The sequence below is a fragment of the Myxocyprinus asiaticus genome, chromosome 22, assembly GCF_019703515.2.
Source record: "Myxocyprinus asiaticus isolate MX2 ecotype Aquarium Trade chromosome 22, UBuf_Myxa_2, whole genome shotgun sequence".
NCBI classification, from domain to species: domain Eukaryota; kingdom Metazoa; phylum Chordata; class Actinopteri; order Cypriniformes; family Catostomidae; genus Myxocyprinus; species Myxocyprinus asiaticus.
This window is the reverse complement of record NC_059365.1, coordinates 9,955,217-9,970,274: the sequence shown is the minus strand read 5'-3', so window position 1 is coordinate 9,970,274 and position 15,058 is coordinate 9,955,217. Positions and strand designations below refer to the sequence as shown.

The 15,058-nt window shown below is 36.7% G+C and overlaps 1 protein-coding gene across 1 annotated transcript in view; it reads right to left on the bottom strand.

The window, feature by feature from the left end:
* LOC127412578 (AF4/FMR2 family member 2-like) overlaps positions 1-15,058 on the bottom strand; it is a 282,293-nt gene that overhangs the window by 103,287 nt on the left and 163,948 nt on the right. The window contains exon 4 of the mRNA XM_051649043.1: positions 2,202-2,246. Coding sequence (XP_051505003.1) covers positions 2,202-2,246 — 45 coding nt within the window. The remainder of the gene's footprint in view (positions 1-2,201; positions 2,247-15,058) is intronic.

Here is a 15,058-nt window from a genome sequence, read left to right as displayed (position 1 = left end):
AGTCTGCTTTTTGGAATAGAATGATTTTTTTTGTTTTTTTTTTGTTGGCTTTATAAATGTTGGCTTGTCCCTTTTCTCCATGGAGGAGAATCATTCTCTTCGTGAACTGCCCTGAGGAAGAAGATGAAGGGGGTGACTGGCCTTTGATCCAGTGTGAACTGCCTTTTAGAAGTGCAGGGGTTTGTGCTGGGAACCTTCCATAGTACTATGGAAACTGCACTATTACAGTTCATCTGTAAATATACAAGAGATTGCTGTAATGCAGACAAAGCTAATCACTATGATTCTATACCACAATGCTACTAACATTATATTACAGTAATTTCCAGGTCCTGTTTACTGTGAAGTCACACTATATTTGTCATTTAACTGCAATAAACGGTTGAACTAGTAACATAAAAATTACTGTGAAATTATGGTTACTAATAGCAGGGAATATACTGCAAATTCACAATTTCTTTTATACAGTGTATGCTGTGGCAGTAATATTCCAATCTCTTGCATGCGCTAACTTCTCATCTTAAACAACTTATGGATTTAATTTTAACTGATATTCAACTGATATTTCACAACACCTTCATGAAAACAAGCTGTATTATCTGTGTTCTTTATAATGTTTTGAAGTCCATTTCACGCATGTGGAAACCTGAATTCTATTAAATGAGTCAGTCTATGAATCACAATCTTTAAAGTTAGAAATTCAACCATTTCCCTTTCCCATTTTTCTTTACAGTTATTGTTTGTCAAGGTGAGGCATATATGCTCTTTAATTCCATTAAAGACATGTTACATGCTCTAAGCACTTTAAAATAATTTAAAATTGTAATAAATGCCAGAAAAAGACAAACTGAATGCAATAACTTTACTAAATAAATATTAAATATCCCTTCAGCTAGCTTCATATCCATACCATTAAATGCAGTTGGACCATTTTTGTATTTATTTTCTTGGATTACAGATGCAAAAACAATACATTTTTCTTATTACTTGATATTAGCGAGCAATTATTTATTATGACATCAACAGGATTTTGTAGTGAATTTCCCTACATCATGGATACAGTGGAATGTGGATTGAATCCAGGGAGACTGAAGCAAAACACGTCCTTATTCATGAGTCACATGTGAGTCAACATCAGTGGAGCTCAAGTGTGAGGGTCCTCTGAGCAATCCCACCATGCACTCCAACAGACAGATGTACTCCAGGTTGCCCTGACAACATGTTCTGCCTCTATTATCATTGACAGAATACATGATTTGCTAACAGAGTCAGTTGACTGCACACCACTTACAGTGATGTCTGCGCTATCATGTCTTTGCATCACAAACAGAAACTATTCTTACTAAATGCTTTGAGAAACTTAGTTGGTTAAACTTGATATGAAGCATGCATATAATAATAATAATGCATTATCAATGTATTATTAATGCATTATAAAGTTTTTTGCACCTAAATTTAATGCACCTTACAATTAGTTGTATGTTCTTGTAAATGACTGTAACCACAGTTATATTACATTATACATTTAAAGACTGTAATCCTTTAAATGACATCATCAACAACACCAGTTTCATGTGTTATCGCATATTACGATGCATCATACTATTTAGAGTTGTAACCATTAACAGGTATAAGAATGTCCAAATGTGGTTACAATTATTTATGAAAAGCTTTATACTGCATTAGAGAGAATACAATATGCTTAAATTATAAGACATGATGGTCTCATGAAACAGTAATCAGCAATTATGAATACGTTATTTATCCAAGTAGACATCCCAGACTAATTTCCATTTATCTTACTAACAAGACTGAATATAACAATTTGACTTAAAAAAAAACAAAACAAAAAAAACAATCAAATCCTGCTGGAAACAAATGTAATACCTTGATTTGTTTTTAAGTCTCACAGTGAGTAGCTGAGATCCTAAAAACAAAACACTGAAAAGGTTGCAAAAAGGGTCACATTCATACAATAATATGAAAAGATTCTTTTTTTGCTGTTCTCACCCTTTTAAGAATACTTTCTTAAAAGTACATTCTGGAACAATAAGCCCATCAATCTTGATGTAATGGGCTTCTTTTTTTAAATGGTAGCCTTTTTCTCATGACAGTGAAGTGCCATTGTGTGTAAAATGGTGCTGAGCAGGTGACTAGATGTAATTAGTGTACTAGAAAGAGAGAATGTGAATCTAACTCACCCGCAGAATTTCCTCCACACAATTGGAGTCGTTGGGCAGGCCGACCTGTGGAGATAGGGATAAGAAACCTCTCATTAAAAAGACTACAATTAACACGTGACAGAAAAAAAAAAAAAAAAAGAGCGAGAGAGGGCAACATGAAATGAAAGCAACAAAAGACAAAGGTTTAAGTTTGAACATAACATAACATAACATTAAATGTCATAACATTAAATGATTTGCAGAAAAGCGTACAATAGCTCTATTGAGACTTAATTCACAACTGATTTCATAAGAGGTTAGCATGTTGCTAAGCTAACAAGGCGATGCTCTAATATGCATTAAAAATACAGTACAAAGTCAACACAACTATTAAAAAAAAATTAAAATAATAATAATCATAATTGGATTGAACTATTTTTGGTGATACATTTTTGCTATGGAATTAAACACTTCCATTATAGGATTGCCTTCTCTGAATCTATGCAGTGGTTAGGGATGGGACACTATGGTTATCTCACGATTCAGTTTGATATACGATATGAGGTTTATGATTTGATATAATCTTGAATCGATATAATAACACCTGAATTACAAAATATTACAGAATTGTTTTTCTTCTGATTTTTTTTTTTTTTTTCAGTAAAATACACATTATAATTTCTCATCAAAATAAAGTTCTTTAATACATAATAGAAATGCTCAACATTTAAATAATAAGAGTTACTCATATACCTTTCTCTATCACACACAAATAAGCTTTCAAAAATAGTGGGGTACATTCAGGCTGATCAGGTGCAGAACAAGCAATAGAACTGAACAAAATCTGTCCTGAAAAAAGTATGTGAAAGTGTATATATATATATATATATATAAACAATTCAATTTGTTTGTTATCATTATTATAATCAAAATTAAACTATGTAAAAATACAGAAATTCAACATTATATGAATTAATATTATATCATGAAATTGAATATAGAATGATATGAGCTATTACTGTTTGAAATAATGTGTACAATTTACAAGTAATAACATTGAGTTTACATTCAGAAACTCTAAAAAAGAGTTCAATGAGCACCTCACATTGTTCTGGTTCAACAAACATTCACCAGAATCTCTCAAGTTTATTTAGCACATCCATGCTGTGTGAGATTAAAATTAATATATCTTTTTACTGTTTTTATCTGACTGTAAATAACAGAAAGGATATTAAGGCACATTATTCAATAAAAGTGGAGTGTGCCTCATCTTTGATGGACACACATTACACGGAAGAAACAATCCGCTTCAATCTCAAGCACTTTTCATCAAAACAAGGCGATTTTCCAGGTATTCCAGTATTTAAATTTCTAAAAGCTAAATTAAAGCACTTTAAGGACCTTTATGGACCCTGTTAACAGTGTAGAAAAAGTGCAGTAGGTGTAAAATCAAGCAATAGAGAGAATTATGTTTGACAGGTCATTTCAATTATGATCACATGGACAGTAAACAAAGTTGCAAATGTCGAAATATCAAGTTACTTTTTTGGATCGCGATATATCGAATTTTGTTATATCATCCCAACCCTAGCAATGGTGCATAAAATTTGGTCAAAACCAGGCCAAATGATCTTAGAAAGCAGCATAATGCAGCTGTCTACCATTTGGAACAGCCTATAAAGCCTAGGTAGGCAGTTCACTTTGTTTTGGAACAGAGCTAACATTGCTTGCTTGAGCTGAAATGTCTATTCTCGACAGAAAGTCACAAAATCCACCTGTGTGAAGATTGATTAGTTGGGAGATGATATCATAATTGAGTGTGTCAGAAGTGGACGCTCTTAGATAATGGAGGCACACGGTTCTCACACCAATGCTTCTCAAATTCAGGCTGGGAATTGGATAATCACCAGCTTGCATCTGAGCATCATAAGCCATGAAATGTTAGCGAGTAAGGATGTAACCACAATGATTCACCCACACTTAATAGACAGAAAATGAGAATGCTAATTAAGGCCTAGCAAGTCCACTGTTGACTAATAGTCCTCAACTGGAACAACATAAGAGATCAAAAGAATAATTATAATTGCAAATTCATTGCATAGTAAAGCATGGAAGTCCTCTAGAATTAACATCTAGTTCATCTGCTAAAGCGTTAGGGTTTGCCATCAAATAATGTAGACCGCAGAGATGAAGAGAGCATTTGTAACACAACAACACATTTGTAAGTTGTAACACCAAATAATGGGTAATTATTGCAATGTAGCTTATTACAAGTAATAAGTTAAACTCATTTCACTACAATATGAATTCAGATGCAATGATTGGACAAATAAACTCTAGGCAATCTTCTTAAATCTCCACTGACCACAAAGGTTTACATGTATTTAACTTCTCTCCCATTGTCTGGATGGTGACATCACCTCACTCCAGGCATTGCATGAGGCTAACTCACACTGTTAAGGTCAGCTGACCACAGGGTAAACTTACTTCACATGTGAGTGCCAAGCCACAGTATGCTTGCTTAATTATAACTGGTGCGCAAGCAAACAGTAAAGCTAACCCAGAAACATAACAGTTCCTTTGGGCAACCTCGGCTATTCTTGACATGATCACATGATCTGACCAACTGTACAAATAGATTAAATTTGTACGTTTTATAAAAAAATTTGAGTGGTGCTCATCTGTGCAAATCTTGATGTCACAATGCTAAAGTGGTTTCCAGCATTTTGCAATGCGGTTGCTAGAGTGTTCTAAGTGTTTGCTTACAAGCTCAAGTCTAAATTGCCCACTCCCAAGTCTATGATTTGATAGATATGGCACGAATCCCTCCTTCAATGTAACTCTATGGAAGTACAAGGTTTTTGTTTTTTTTTGCTCCTTTTTTGTACACCAGGGAAAAAAATGATTCAAATCACTTAGTAATAAAAAGTAATAGCACACCTCTCCTCAACAAGCCACACAATCTGGGGCCTGGGTAGCTCTGCGAGTATTGACGCTGACTACCACCCTTGGAGTCGCGAGTTCGAATCCAGGGTGTGCTGAGTGACTCCAGCCAGGTCTCCTAAGCAACCAAATTGGCCCGGCTGCTGGGGAGGGTAAAGTCACATGGGGTAACCTCCTCGTGGTCACGATTAGGGGTTCTCGCTCTCAATGGGGCACATGGTAAATTGTGCGTGGATCGCGGAGAGTAGCACAAGCCTCTACGTGCTTTGAGTCTCCGCCGTGTCATGCACAGCAAGACACATAATAAAATGTACGGATTGACGGTCTCAAAAGCAAAGGCAACTGAGACTTGTCCTCCGCCACCCGGATTGAGGTGAGTAACCGCGCCACCACGAGGACCTACTAAATAGTGGGAATTAGGCATTCCAAATTGGGAGAAAAGGGGATAAAAAAATAAATTAATAAATAAATAAGCCACATAATCCGAGGTATCATTCATGCCAGAAGCACAGCCAGCCTGGGACAAGTAATTTTAATATTTAGGGTAAGGGGCTTGGAAAACACAAAGGGGCAGATTCACTAAGAATGAATTGCGCCCACTAAAAGTGCCATTTTTTTTGCATGCACTAGCTGCACTTGTTTAGTGCACGATTCATTAAAGGAATTAGGCAGATCAGGCAACGGCGCCAATGCACCCACAAAATCGCTGCTGAGTACAATTTGCACATGCAATTCTGATCTTGCGGTTCAATTCTGAGTGCAATCTAGCCGAGGATGACGCAAACCACTGTATTTGACCCACCCTGCCGGGACTGAACAGCATTACTTAGATCCAGACACCTGGATCATCTCTTAAACATACAGAACATGCGCTTGACGACACAGCGCATCTGGATATATGCCAGGTTATAACACTCTTCAACATCATTTGATGAGTATTACTGATTAATTACTGCTGAAATGATCAGATGAAAATGTTCACAAACATCTCTTTTTTTTTTTTAAATAATATTCATTTTAGTGGTAATAGCGCAATATAAATTCCGCATGGCAAATTGCATGGAGTTTTGTGAATGAAGCACAATCTTTAATGAGACTAATTTACATAGAAAGGAGGAGTGTTTGTGCTGAAAGGAATGACAATGACATAATTTAAATATTGAAGACGCAGCGGAATTTCAGTGCTGATTGCGCCCTCTAAACGTGATTGTGGGTGGTTAGTGAATATGACGCAGGTGTTTGCACTGACAAACCACACGCAAAAGTGGCGCAAACTTTTAGTGAATCTGCCCCAAAATAAAGTAAAATACTGAAAAATAATGTCATTATTTTTAAGTTTAAATCTGAAAATACTTTCTCCTATGCCATCTTAACATGCAGAAACAACTATAAGTAATCCATTTGTACACTCTCAGAAAAAAGGGACAGTTTAAGGTACAAGGGCCGTCACTGGGGTGGTACCTTTTCGTTTTGGGTACATACTGTAATTGTACTTTTAGTACAGTACATATTGTGTATCTTTAAAGGTACATTTATACATTTTGTTTCTCTAGGAACCAAAAAAAAAAAAAAATGTAAAGGGTACAAAATATGTACCCAAAACAAGGTACCTGCCCAGTGATGGCCTTGTGCCTTAACTGGTACCTTTTTTTAAAGACAATATAGGGTAACTATCTGGAAAACTGTAAACAAATTTGTAATAACAAAATGTCAGTTTGTTGTGAGTGACCCCTCTAGCTTGATACAACAACACTGACTCAACCAATGGTGTGAGTTTGGGGCAGGACTATCTGTTTGTTTGATCTACGGCAGACAGAGGCATATTTGGTAAGGTGTTTTTGCTATTCCGTTCAGTGGCGCAGAAATTACACACTTCAGTTTTAAATCAACTTAAAATGAAATAAGTTTTAATAAAGTAAAAACTGCAAGCCAACAGCATCAGAAACATTAAAGTTAATTTTAATTAGACAAACTGGGCAATAAACTTGTTAAGCATACATTCATTTATAGACACATTCTCCAAAAGCCTTCTATGTTGTAGAGTCAACTTTCAAGCTATTCAACATCCCTAAAGATGCCACCCTGGCCAGTAGAGTCAATCAGGGTATTGTAAACACAGCTCACAGACATAAACTTCCTGTTTGCTCAGGGTCAGCACATAATATCCTGTTCCCATAGAAACAGAATGTTGGAGCTCAGCCACTCTAATCAGACGTAGCTCAGCCATCGTCCTCCTTTGCTCTGATATAAAGAGTGTGGTGTAGTAGAGCCCATTCCTCTGACATGGAGTTCATTTCTTCGTTACCTGTGGTGAAGCCCATTTCGATTCCAGTCATGACACTAAAAGGTGCTTTGCGGTGCGTTCTGAATGCAAACTCACTCTTACTCCTTTTGGGCTGACAGAAAAACTCATTGATATGAAGAGGGACTCATTCCCTCTGCTAAACTGTTTAGGTCAGAGAAAATCTCATTTTTGTTAAAGTACAGCTGAACACTACACTCGCTCTTATCCAAATTTCGCCAATTTTGAAACCTTACAAAAGTAACAGTATAATTGAATGGACGCGCACAAGAGGCTGTATATTATAAGTATTTGTGAAAGCCATTGAGGAGGGCAAATTGCTTTTATAATGACGTAATGTATATATTTAAAGGCATGCAGAGAAGTGAAAGTCACCCCCAGTCCTCATATCCCCCAATGCTATTCAAAGGAATGGTGGGAAAAGGGACTGTCCAGCTGCAATCTTATTTCCAGTTTTCAGCAGGGATCCTCTCAGCACTCGCGGAGACAGTCTGATTGAATGGGTTTTCAAATTTCTCTGTGACAGGCAATATCCCCTAGCGAAAAAAAAAAGGCTTCTCAGGATAAGATTATTGTTATGTAAAATATTGCAATGCCAAAAAAGCAGCAGACACCAGAAATGTGTGAATTAATGGAAATAGTTTCATTACTTTGGGTTTTTAGAAAGCAAATTATTCTTGCATAGTTTAAAAAGACTTACAGTAGGTAATTGACAGTTTTAAACCAACATTCAGAATATACTGTAGAGCAAAACTTTATAACAAGGTTCTATACAGCATATCTATTTATTAGCTAATGCATTAAGTATCATGAACTTACAATAAGCAACCATTTTTTAATTAAACAAGTATTAATCTTTCATTTATAAACATACTATTGTTCAATGTTAGTTCATGTTAGTTCATAATGCATTAACAAATATTAATGTTTAAAGTTTTAAATGTATTAGAAGATGTACAGTATATGTAGAATGTAATGTAGAAATTAGCATTAATAAATGCTGTTAAAGTGCATTTCATTAGCCCCTTTCACACATACAGCCTTTTAAGGAAAATGTGCTGCAATTTTCAGCTTAGAGGTCATGTGTAAACATGACCCTTTTGAAAATACTTGTACATTTTGCTTTGGCAATTTCCCTTAATGAGAAGTTGTATCATTGACCTATAAATTTCCATATTGATGGCATGTGTGAACAGAGCCATAAGATTACCAATTTTAGTTTGTACGAGGTAAGGACGTGCTGACCTAAGAACATTCTGATGGAGATGACAAAGTAAGCAATTCTGTTACGTACAATAAAATCTCTGGCTTCCTTCGGGAATGTGCAGACCTCTTTGTAGTGATAAACTTTCACATTACTGTTTCAGCCACATTTAGGGCCCTATTTTAAGAGCACAAGCGTTATGTGCAACTCAATGCCTTAAGTCATAAGCACAAAGTCAGTGGGCATGGCCATGAAGTTTTGGTATTTTCGTACAAGCATGCGCTAAGTCTAGGCGCAAGTGGGATTGGCGAAATCGCCCGTGTAATGTGCAATAGGCTGGACCAAATGCCATTAAATTCTGAGGTTCTTCTCCCGTTATTTAACATCTGTGTCCTATTATATAGCCCATTCCCTCAAGCACAAATGATTTAAACAAAGACAGCACATTCATAAGAAGTTGGAAGTGTAAATGGACTGAATGCGATAAATTAGAAGAATTGAAAATTATGTTCATCTGTGCATTAACACTGTCCTTGTTGAATGTCGGGCATATTTCACTCTATGGCAACTGGTTGAAAATTACTAGTCAAAATTAAATCATAAATACAATTGTAAATATACAAGAATAATAATACATATAAACATAACAATAAAAATAATAATAATAATTGAAAAAATAAACCATGACCTCTAGAAAGTTTAACACAATTCTCATAATTCGTAATTCATTTCAACAAACGGCTTCAACAGCGATTGACGGGACATAATTTGATGTTCTGTACTTTCAGAATTTTGGCATGAACTTTATTACCACCTGCTAGTGAAATCTCCAAACTGCAAATGCAGGAACTGAATTTGGACTTTGCCCTGAGTTAAGAGGTGGTATTGAAACGTCTTAGCACAACGACCAAATTCTTAGGAAAATAGCAAATTGCGCTTTGCGCCACTTCATTTACATACAATACACCTACAGCAGCGCAAACACTCCCACCCACGCCCAGTTGCGTCTTGTGCTGGCACAAAAATTGCACTTTACTGAATTAGTGCTCTCACGAAAATTGGATAAGACATTGCGCATGGTAGTAGCGCGTAGCCCTGCACTTTACGCACTCACGAACATAGAGCCCATAGTGTCTCTGCCTCCGGATGCTAGTGACAGCATTTTATTCTCTGTAGTTCATCAGTCTTATTTGAAGTCATTACATAAAATATTGTTGAGTCTCGAGCCACTGCATAAATGTAAACATTTGCCCAAAAATCTGCATACGTTCAGAATTCAGATCCAAAATACTACCCCACCATGTTTTCAAACAAGAAGCCTAAATTTCTGGCACAGCCATGTAAATGTAATTTCCGGCAAACAACGTCACAGAGTTAAACACCATTTGGTGCTGATGTGTGAATGGTACTAGCAAAACGGAAAAAAGACGGAAAGTTGTTGCATGTGTGAATAGCACAAAGGCTAGTCAACAATTTTTCTGTAATTTACCAGGCTGCATGTGTGACAGGGGAGATAGCTCATGTTAACTCTTGTGTTAACTAATGTTGCTGATTTTAGGTTAAAATTTAGATTATTGTGAAAGGGAATGTGTATATTTTAGGTCCTGAAAGGTTTTGTTCTTGCATCATTATAAATAACCATTTCTTTTTTTGCATTCACTAGATCCTTATAAAAGATTGTGCAGTGTGGCCAATAATATATATATATATATATATATATATATATATATATATATATATATATATATATATATATATATATATATATTCCATGTATTCTCTCAATTAATATGAGGTCATAAAATGTGCATGCCTAATACAGCAATTATAAAAGAATTAGCAAAATGCTGCTTGAAACATTGACATCACAGAACAAATGTATTTAATGTCATCTACTAACATATAGGTCTTAAAACTGATGAAACTTTATCTCAGCTGTATCTGTTCAGTTCGGAAGTTAAATGTAGTATGAAAGTACATGATGGTTTGCATGAATAAATTCAAATGTGAAAATTAGATGCAGCTACATCTCCTTAAAATATATGTTTTTAAAGGGAATCTCATGCATACGGAACAAAGAAAAGTGCGAATAAACTAGTGATCTATTCAGCGTTGCCAGCTTTAATCACTGTGAATCAGTTCAATTCATCTTTTTTGCAGGCCAAATTTAGCATGGTGTCTTTCTGTCTTGCCATGGAAAAAAGAGAACTTTTTAATTGGCAGATACAGAGATCACTGGAAGTGTCACTAATTTCTGCAAATATATTTTTCGGCTCGGCTGTGACGAACGGTGGAGGTGTCAGCCACATTGTTCTGCATGACTGCAGAATCTTTTCAGAGAGAGAGAGAGCAGACCGATTCTTTTGAATTATTGGAGGATTCGGGGGAATAACATGGTGACAATTACTGTGGCAAGTGCTTTTTCTCTGAAATAGCTGTTCAGAGAGCGTCTGTGCATCAGTACAGATAAGATGTATTAGTCTTTTTCTTAAAGAAGGCACAATATTGACGTGGGGAACTGCTCTGAAGCACTCTGCCACGCTCAAATAGTGTTTAAGACATGGAAGAGTGGCTCTAAGAGTAAATAGGCAGATTTGAAAGAGAATGGCTGAAAGACAGTCTGAGTCTATCTAAGCACTTGACAGTGGATTGAGGAATAAACAAGGAAAGGTGGAAGATAGGTGACAGGGTAATGGACACGGTGGTGGCACGCACACCTCCATGAATATACTCATACCTTGATACAGATGAGTGGGCAGATGAAATGATAGAGAAAAGATCTTTCCATATTGTGCATCTCAGAAGAACCAATTAGGTTCAGTTAGTTCAATTAGGGTGCACATCTCTGTACTTGATGGGTGGGTGAGATTGACCCCGTTTACAACTAGTATTAACATACTGTAAGGGGGTTCAGTGGAAAGGAGGAGGCGAGAACCGGCTTGACAACTTAAATAATAATTTAATAAACAACTTAAACAAACACACAACCGAAAACCACACAGTACAGCTGCCTGCAATTCTCTCTCTCTCTCGAACTGTCGTCCCCGGCCGCCTTTATCCCTCACGCGCCCCATCAGGCTGATTGGGGACCGGGTGTGTCTCATTCCAGCCCGGCCCCACCCTCCTCGGCTCTACACATACAGTTCAGGTGATTTCTGATCACAAACGGATTTTAGGCAGAATGTTAGCCTCAGTCACCATTTACTTTAACTGCATCATTTTCCTTACAATAAAAGTGAATGGTGACTGAGGCTTACATGCTGCCTAACACCTCCATTTGTGCTCCACAGAAGAAAGAAATTCATATAGGTTTGGAACAACATGAGGCTAAATGATGACAGAATTTTGTTCTGTAACCACCGACATTCTAAAAGAGAAAGGCATCAAATGGGAGTGGTGAGAAATAAAATTAAAAATACATAAAATATACCCTCCCGTAAAGTCGAGAGGAGGGTTTTGTTTTCCACGCTAATGGAGATGTGTGTCTCTCAGAGGCTGTCAGAGACTCTTTGAACTGTCATGTGTAATGGACTCTTTGAGCTGAGAAGACAGACAGCGAGAGAGACAAAGAAACAGAGAAAGCAGGTTCATGCTCTCTGGCATCTCGCCCTCACTCTGACCTGTCCTATACATGATTTAAAGTGACCAGACCAAATGTAGTTGTTAAGGAGGCACCTGCACACTGGGTAGGCCACGAGGAACGCCTCAAGATGTGTTGACAACACCAATTCTACAGCTGGATAATGTAATGCAATCTCTCTCAAGTTTCTTCAAGGGCCCCTGCTGCTAAGAGACAGCCTAGAGAAACCCATTCAATATTCAACACATCTCTTGATATCATCTCCCTTTTGTAGACTGCTATTCGGCACAAGAACATGATACAAGGTGTGACATTTTAATACACTAAAATTTGACAATATACAGTATGACTGAATATAAACATTCATTAAACAAATTCAGGACTGGCTTGACCGAATTCGGCCTTAAACTTCATAAAGGACTTGTTTAAAGGAATATTCTGGGTTCAATACAAGTTAAGCTCAATCGACAACATTTGTGGAATAATGTTGATTACCACAACATTTATTTTGACTCGTCCCTCCTTTAAAAAAAGCAAAAATCTGGGTTACAGTAAGGCACTTGCAATGGAAGTGAATTCAACATGCAATGGCATTTGCAACCAATTCCATAATGTGTCGTCAAGCTCACCTGCGAGAGCATTTCGATCTATCCCAATGGCAACACTGCTATTATTGCTGTTAACATTGCTATATTTATGTTAAATTACTGCATTAATTATTGGTAAGATTTTATAAAGGCTGCATTATCTACAAAATAGCCTAAAACAGTGCCGAAATAGCTGGCTGATTATCAATACAGATTTCCTGATTTGATCTGATTCCGATTCACAAGCTCTCAAATCAATTCTGATTTCGATATGATAACATTATGATTCATCTGGGTATATCTTAGTTATAATGTCCATTTTGCTTCCATTTTATCTCTTTGCTAATGCTGTAAATTATACAGGGAACCTAACTAGGTACATTACGAAAATAATAATTTAAGAAATTAACAACAAGGCCCAAACTATGCAGTTCAATTGCAATATATTTACAAGATATAATAATCGATACAACCAAAACAGAAGTATACATTTTAAGTAAAGGTAAAAGATCAATCTTGAGATTTTAAAAGTCGATATCGGGATATTTTATATGGAGACTGCGATTAATTGGAAAATCAATATTTTTATCCAGTCATTTCAGAGGCAGGGAAAGTTAATTAATTTTGATGAAAGATATCAAAGACATTTTTTCCCTTTGGAATAACATACACCAATGAGTTGTTCACAATAAGACAAGGCATATTTATTAAGAAATTAAATATTAGTTTCATGTTGACTTCTTAAAACTAAAAGAAAAAAAAATACTAAAAACTAAAAACTAAAATAAAAGAGCTCTGACAAGACAACAAATATTCTCTTAGAAAAAGCACATCTTCACAGTGAAATCCTTTAAGAGCCATGTCAACAAATGAGCATGCAATGTTCATTACATGCTCAACACAACTGTAAGCATCTGCTTCCAGTTGTATTCAGTACTGTCAACTCCAATACACTTTTTCCAGCATTAAATTTCTTTAAGTGTTTCAAGACATTTTTTAAGCTTTCAGCTCAATTAAAAGAGAAATGCAGAGCTCTTCCTGGTGCTGACTGACTCAGTTATGTGCTTGTTCCAGCAATTCCTCAGCTTTGCTTCAATTTCTCATGGCCAGTGCCAAATACGTTTTTCACTGGATTTCCATTATCAGGCCGTTTATTCAATTCAAAGACTTCCTAACTGGTTGATTTTTTATATCTTTGACAATGTTCCCATGGACCCCACATTGCTTGGCTGAAAGATATGTGTCTGTTTTCGATGTTGCATGTTCCGTAAGCTGGTTTTCACACATCTAACCTGATTTTCACACCTCGTTTGCAACTTCAGTCAAGGCGAAGTGGTGCATCCGGAAGTCACCACTGATGCATAGCAAACAGACTTCTTACCCAATCTTAACTCAGTAACACTTTACAATAAGTTTTCATTAGTTAACATTAGTTAACAACATTAGTTAACATTAACTAACAATGAACAATACTTATTAAGCATTTATTACTCTTAGTTAATGTTAATTTCAGCATATATTAATAAATTTTTTAACATTAGTTAATGCACTATGAACTAACATGAACTAACTATGAACAATTGTATTTTTATTAACTAACATTAATAAATGCAGTGACAAATATATTGTTAATTGTTTATTTATGAAAACGTCCTGGTTACTTTCGTAACCTCCGTTCCCTGATGGAGGGAACGAGATGTTATGTCGATGTAGTGACACTAGGGGTCACTCTTGGGAGCCCCAAACACCTCTGCTTTTTTGAAAAAAGGCCAATGAGAATTGGTGAGTGGAATTTGCATGCCACTCCCCCAGACATACAGGTATAAAAGGAGCTGGTATGCAACCACTCATTCAGGTTTTGTGCTGAGGAGACGAGACCAGGTCCCGGCCATTTCAGCGGGTAGTTCAGCATTGTGGCAAGAGGGACACAACATCTCGTTCCCTCCATCAGGGAACGGAGGTTACGAAAGTAACCAGGACGTTCCCTATCTGTCACTCACTCGACGTTGTGACGATGTAGTGACACTAGGGGTCCCTATACAAAATGCCACAACTATCTGAACTGTGTTACGTGAACTGGTGGTGTGTGATGGGCAGACTGCTGTGTGCCTCGTAGCCAGCACACCAGGCTGTCACGTAACCTCCCCCAACGCTCTTATGAGCATCGAACGGTCCATCAGGAACAAGTCAACTGCCCAACTATAGGGACAGGCTAGCCCAGCCGAGGCCTCTTTCCCTCTCTTTACTCCTCAAAAACAGTGGAATTTGTTAACTGACTGG